We start from the raw sequence: 7,303 nt of genomic DNA on the forward strand, positions 1-7,303 counted from the left end.
TCCCGAAAATGAATCATTTTACATGATCCAGTAGAACCCCGAAACTTATTTGCCGAACCGAATTCAAGAAGTGAAAGTTTCAGCGCATTCTATACATGTGGCTAGTTGCATGTGACTTGTCTTCTGACATTCATTTGCAGACATCTCAATCTCCAAACGGCGCAGCGGTTAGTGAACTCCCCAATGAAGCGTCTAACCTTCCAGAACTTTTGTGTTTGACCTCATTTAGCCGTCTGCCCTGTTCCATTCCACCGGGCCCGGCTGACACCGTTTCCTCCTCCGTGTGTTCCATTTAGCAGCTCGAGCGACGCTTCAAGTTTTAACTGTGCGGTTGAAAATGGAGGTCCACAATTCTTGCGAATACACAGGAGAGATTTTAGGCTCAGAAACTGAAGTGTTTTTTACAGTTCGGAATGTGTTTTTGTCGGAGGGAACATCTGAAGCTAAATGGTCCAGAAGTTGTGAATTGGTCTTCCAAGTAACATAGGCTTGAAAGCACTTTCACTTCACTCACGTTTGAATTTCCGCAGATTCCGGCCTAAGGAAGGAGCGGCGGAGGAAAAAGAAAATCACCAACATCATTTCTTTCGACGACGATCTGGACGGAGGGGCTGAAGACGAGGAAGAGGGCGAGGACGACTTCCCCAAGACTCGTGGAATGAGCAAGAGGCAGACCGATCCCGTTCCAAGTAGCGTGGAGGATGGGATTGACCTCTTGGAGCCATTGTTCCATCCGTCACCTTCTCACAATGGGCTGGACGGCACCGCGACACCGACGTGGGTGGGGTCACCCCATCACTCTCGTACAACCCCGATGCCGACGCCTCCTTTGACAGACCGAAAGAGCATCGACAACGAGGAGGAGGAGGAGGAGGAAGAGGAGGAGGAGGAAGAGGAGGAAAAATACAAATGCAGAGCACAAATCCAAGACGACGAGAGAAGCAATGACCAGTGAGTTGTGTCCCAAAAAATAAAAATAAATAAAAATACACATTTTAGTTACCGTTTCCCTTGGAGGGCCATTATGACTGTCGAACCATATGAAGAAGTCAAGAATAATACTTGATTCAACTATTGTACTGTTTGAGGAACTATTGTATTGACTGTAATGAGGGGTTCGGTCACAAGAAAATGCTGACAATGTCCCTCTGATTTATTACGTAAGAGAATTTGAAATTTTGCCAGCAAGCCTCAATCATGGAAGTTGACATGTTTTGATTGACTTTTGCGGGGCCAAGTAAAATGATGTGGCGGGCCAGATCTGGCCCCCGGGCCTTGAGTTTGACACCGGTGGATTACAGAACACATTTCGACAACCATTCACACCTAAATCCCTTTAACCTAAACTGCCTGGGCTGAGATTCGACACAAAACCTCAGGATTGCGATGCAGACGTGCTAAACCAGGCAGCCCGACTATTTTTATGGCTCAAAAAGAAAATGGAAGACATGCCGCCTTCTTCAAAGTCCAAATGTCGACGCGTGACTTGTGAGGCGAGTAGGACGCAAAGGTCACTCCCAGCTTGAATGAGTTTGAAATTGTTCTCTTTTTAGGATGGCGGTGGGAAGTCTGTCCAGTGTATCCACGTGGAGCCCTGTGCAGGTATTGATGGAGCACAGCAGCTCAGACATCCTCATCCCCCTCAACGCCGCCACCCCGCAGCCAGGTATTGTACTCGCTTTCACTCTTCCGTGGAGACTTTCTGCAAGATTTTTTTTCAAAATGTGAAGTTTTTGTCCATTCATCTCAAACTGGGGGGTGGTCGCGCATGCTACATTCTGCCCGCTGTGTTCTTTAACGCTGCCCACCAAATATCATCAAGAATCCCTGGAGTATTTCTCAAAAATAACACAGCAATTTGAGTGGGCCACAAAAAAAAAAAAAGACATAGGAGGGCCGGATCTTACCGTCATTTCCGTCATGTTTCAGTCAACTCCGTGGAGGACTCGCCGGCCTTTCCTGCTCAGTCTGAGTCATCGGGGCCAGCGGGAGACTGCGATAGCCTCAGATCACGGCCGCATCTGAAGTAAGCATCTGCTCTGTTCTATATAGGCTTCTGCTATGGTGTGAAGACGACTCTCGTCACTTATTGTAATGGCACGTTGATTTGTTTCAGTATGGAGTCCAGTCCGCTGGTGCTGTCTGCTCCGTTCAGCGGCACACCGCCAACATCTGCTCTGCCAGAGTCCATGACAGTCGGTGAGCGTTCCAAGCCCCCACCCCCCATTCTTTCTATCAGTCTGCTCGTGCTCATCCCATCTGCCGTGCCAGTCAGCCTTCCGAGCGTAAAATCAGTGGCATAAATGTGTAGTTGTCAGCAGTGGAACCACAACTATGAAATCCCATTGCACCATTCCAGCCCTTCCTGAAAAACTTTTTTTTTTTATTATGTAGTAAAGAAAAACTGATTTTTATGAAGCAAAAAAATCACTGGCCAGGTTTACATGGGAGACTTTGTCATTCTGATTGAAATCATTGTGAATGAAGAGCTCTGGTCACCTGTTTGACATGTGCTATGATCGATTTCAATCTGGCGTCAATCTGCTCCACTACGTTAACTCATTCACTCCCAAAGACGTTTTTAAACGTCTTTTCAGATTTGGTCCAGAATTGGCTGGTACTGAATGAGTTAATTTGATCAGCCGTGTTACACCAGTGCGACACGCAGGCAGTTCATCCGTTTCGCACAGTCGTGATAGTCAACCCTTTTTTAACACAATTCTCTTATATGCGCCATTAACGCGCGTGGCCTAAAGGTTTCCTCAGGACCTGGAGGGGATTAGTTTTGTGTCAGCATCTTGCATAATATTAGCCTACAATGAGCTATATTTACCCAAACTGTTGACAAAATGGGTGTAAAATATTGGTGGGCCGTTTATGATGTCTGGATTATTTTCTGAACAATGTGTGTGAAATTATTATGCAAGAACAAATTATACCTAAAATATATTTTTTGAAATGTTTTCACAAGCATTTTTTTTTCTCTTCTTTTTCTGACACAAAGTTGAGTGAACGTCACGAGGAGGGGGAAGTAGCTCCCATATTACTAAGGCACCATTTTATCCACCTGGTGGCACTGTTGGTCCAGTGAATAGGCATCGACTTCAGCTCCGTTGCTTTCAAGGCATTCATGAGAGGAAATGTCAGTGCCTTTTGTGGCAGCTGTGAGATTGCATATGTTGGTGGTGCAGGAGGAAAAAAAAACAAGAATCCAAATGATTTGCTGAGCCATGTGTGGTCTGTGCCTGAGTTCCGATCACACCCAAGAGTCACCAAGTTCTCGGTTGACCAGAGTGAAATAAAAGGAGAACAGATGTATCTTCCTTTTTATCCTTACCTTAACCCACATACATACAAGTGTTCCTCAAAACAATTAGAATATCATGAAAAAGTGGGTTTGTTTCAGTAATACTGTTCAAAAAGTGCAGTTTGTGTAATGCCTACATTCATTCCACACAAACTGATACATTTCAAGTTCACGATCTCTGAAATTTTAAATACTTAAGACTGTGCAAAGAAAGGAGTTTTAGAAATGCTGGCGACCGAAAAATAAAATGTAAATATTGTGCTAACTCATTCAATGCCAAAGGCTTTTTTTTTTTTTTTTAAACACAACTTCAGGCATTCAATCCCGAGTACGTTATGTTTAAAAAAAAATGTTGTAGGGTGAAGAAGGGTCTGAAATTGTCTGGCCCAGAATTTATATGGTGTGGCAGCAACCACCACTGGGGTAGAAAAACGCAATGATGCACAGTCCACTTTACCTCACAATACTGCGACACATCATGACATTAAAATCCAGCATTGTTTGCTCGGATTTCCTTGTTGCTATGTAAGGAAGAGCCTGCCATGCTCACTTTGAAGCAGACAAAATAAAAAGAACAATCTCGAGTGGCGGTGGTTACATATCCCATTTTAAAAGACTGTTTAAATTGAAAGGACTGTTTAAGTATTTGGTCCAACGGAAGTGTTGATTTCCTCTCCCTCACAAACACATTTAATGTCAATGTCATTTGTAAAGCCCCTTATTGAGGACCGAGGGTTGTCTGGCTGTACTCAAGTCCCTGATGGCTCGTCTCTCGCACCCGCTGTGAACGCGTGGTCGTACTAAAGGTCACTTATTTCTAGCTTGTTGACGTCCATCTGTATAGGCTCCCCTCATGGCCGCTTTTTTTCCTTCTTTCCTCTCCTCCCCAAGCCAACAACCCGCGCATTGGCCCAGGGCTGCAAGGGGGACCTACTTGTATCTGGGGCGCCACGGATACCCTTCATTAGTTATGAGAACAAACTAGTGGTCTTTGTAATTTGTCACATACCAAAAAAAAAAAAAAAAGTACTGCGTTGTTAATTTATTTGTCTTGTGGTTATTTTGAGACATAAAAAAAAAAAATCGATATGAAAATAGATCTACCCGTTCAGGGTATCCCTCCGCCTCGTGCTCAACGTTAGCTGGGACAAACTCCAGCTCACTCGTGACCCTAATGAGAACACTTGTAGCAAATGGATAATAAGAATTGAAGAATAATAAGAAAACCTTTATTCATCTCACAATGGAGAAATTCCCAATTTACAGCAGTTAAGTTATGAGGAAAGTAGAAGAACAAAAAGCATTTACTCATTCACTCCCAAAGACGTTTTTAAACGTCTTTTCAGACTTGGTCGAGAATTGGCTGCTACTGAATGAATTTTTAATTGGACGCCATGATGTAAGGAACTTTGGAGCATTGCGATAAAGCATTCATACGCTAATATATTGAAAATAAAACTGGTGACGCAATCTCTTTTCAATTGTTTTCATGAGTTTGACTGATGCATTGACAAATAACATTTGTGACTATTTTATGAATCAAACTATCAATGTAAGTACTTAGGATGCTAATTCTTAACATGACCTGTGCTATGGGAATGACGCAACCCATGAGACAACATTTTTATTATGTTTTTTCCCTGCACACTGAGCAGAGCCACCGCTGGCAACTCAACTGGTTTCTACGCCGAATGTTAAATGACGTTTTCAACTGTACAGATGTTAAGTTGACGGCCAATCAAAAGGATTATACCACGAGACCAAAATTACCGCTGAGATGCTGCTCGTTGAAAATGAGCGGAAATGTGCAAAATCATCTTTGGACCTTTTAATAACCGCAAACATTATTTGATGAACCTAACAATATGACCTGTGTACTTTCATTGCTTCGAGCTCACCGTGTGGTGTCTTTGCAGCGGAGCTGCGACAGGCCATTGTGGCCATGATGAACAGGAAGGATGAGCTGGAGGAACAAAACGGGTACGTCGGGATGTATAGTCCCCTTATCTGCAGCTTACAAAGCCAAACGTGCACATGGATGCTCGCATGCACGCGCCATCGTGAAAGCCATTAGATAACCTTTTTCCTTTCATACGGTGCTCTTTTCCATCCACGGCGAAGCATTTTCATCCTCACTTTGCCACAAACTGATTAGCTTTACGTACTAGCGAGGCTTAACGCTAATTCCCCAGTTGCCAGGAAAAGACAACAAAACACTGCAAATCAGTTAATGTCTTTTCCGGACTCTAACTTCTTCCTTTCATAACTTTGCTGCTGTGAATTGGGAATTTCTCCATTGCGAGACTAATAAAGGTTTTCTTATCTTATCTTATCTTAAGTCGTTCCCGAGCATAAGTTGCACCAGCCATAAAATGCATAGTAAAGAAGAAAAACCATAAGTCGCACTGGAGTACAAGTCGCATTTTTTGGAGGAAAATTTGACAAAATCCAACAGCAAGAACTGATGTGTCATCTTGAAATGCAATTTAAAATAAACATAAAATCGAGAACAACAGGCCGAATAAGTGTACGACTTATTATGCTAACGGTAGATGACGCAACAACAGACGGTTCACGTAACATATTAACGGTTACTCAAATCACGATAGCATAAAGTAATCTGAACTGGATGGTCCAAAAGTTTTCGGCTGCATATTTTACTAGATGCAGCTTGTAATCTGCAGAATACGATTTTCTTTTCGGTGACATTTTTATTCAGCCCTTCTCAGTTGTTTTTAATTCAATACCGGCAGTATTTTAAATTTCTGACACTGTTGAAATCATCAATACAGGCCTAGAGCGCCCTCTTGCGGTTTAATGTGAAAACTTTGTGTCTGTACTTTTTTAAAAAAAAAAAGTTGTTTTGGACCTTATGGAATGTTTTATCATCTCAGACAGCAAACTGCTGCTGTGTGTACTACCATGTGACATGGATGGTCCATTTGGTGTTTTTGGCAGGTCTCTCCGTAGTCTGCTGGACGGGGAAATGGAGCATTCAGCGGGTCTGAGGCAGGAGATTGAACTGCTGAAGAAAAAGCTGGCTGAGCTGGAAGAGCGACACATGGCGAAAGTCCAAGCACTGGCCAGGTAACACACATGAGTGTTCTTAAATAGAAGGCTAACTGTACCCGGGCACTGACCAGGTCACGTTGTGTTCATAAATAACAAGACAAATCACCCACCTAATGAGTTTAAAGTATGAATACACGAGCTGAATTAAAAAAAAAAAATCACTGAAAATGTTTCCCAACGAGTCGTTCTGCATTGCCACTCCGCTGTAACGTCACAGCCAAAATGTTCAGAGGATATAAAAAGTCCACACACTCCTATTCCAATGCCAGGCTTTTGTGATCTTAACTCATTCACTCCCAAAGACGTTTTTAAACTTCTTTTCAGACTTGGTCCTGAATGAGTTAAAAATAGATTTTTTGGGGGATTGATTCCAGTAAGATGTTTGATTGGATTATTTTATGAATTGAGTTCAGCATTTGATGTTTTTGTTTTTTTTTTTTTCTCCCCATTTTGTTAAAAAAAAAAAAAAACTTTTGTGATGCTTCTTAGTGCAGCATTAGCGGTTAAAAATCCAAGTCACCCGCCTTTCTTGATCTGAGCGCAGACGACGACAGCACAAACCTTTGAGCAAGTTTTCTCAGGGAAATATTACAATTCTCACCTCATCATCAAGTAGTTGCCCTGTTGAAGTCCAACAAGCTTTAATGTCATTACTTCCACTAACATCTACCCACGTGAACCACCTTAAGCCCTTTTTCCTCTGCATTTCAAACACTGCGCCTGCGATATTAAGCGAGTGAATCACACACACTCCATCTTACATCAGCCCAAAAAGCCAAAGATCACAGCTGCTTAGCTACATAGACCCATGTACATTTCCTCTTCCACTCTTTTTAAGAGTCACGCTTTATTACGAGGTTTGGGATTTTTAATAGGCCTCAAGCCTGGATTGGAGATTTTGCTCGACAGTTGCTCCATCTTGAC

The 7,303-nt window shown here is 42.7% G+C and overlaps 1 protein-coding gene across 1 annotated transcript in view; it reads left to right on the top strand.

Moving 5' to 3' along the window:
- snx29 (sorting nexin 29) overlaps positions 1-7,303 on the top strand; it is a 121,040-nt gene that overhangs the window by 14,759 nt on the left and 98,978 nt on the right. Inside the window, exons 8-13 of the mRNA XM_019863575.1 lie at positions 531-951; positions 1,554-1,666; positions 1,930-2,026; positions 2,117-2,199; positions 5,224-5,287; positions 6,266-6,394. Coding sequence (XP_019719134.1) covers positions 531-951; positions 1,554-1,666; positions 1,930-2,026; positions 2,117-2,199; positions 5,224-5,287; positions 6,266-6,394 — 907 coding nt within the window. The remainder of the gene's footprint in view (positions 1-530; positions 952-1,553; positions 1,667-1,929; positions 2,027-2,116; positions 2,200-5,223; positions 5,288-6,265; positions 6,395-7,303) is intronic.

This window comes from Hippocampus comes, unplaced genomic scaffold, assembly GCF_001891065.2.
Source record: "Hippocampus comes isolate QL1 unplaced genomic scaffold, H_comes_QL1_v1.1 scaffold91, whole genome shotgun sequence".
NCBI lineage: Eukaryota > Metazoa > Chordata > Actinopteri > Syngnathiformes > Syngnathidae > Hippocampus > Hippocampus comes.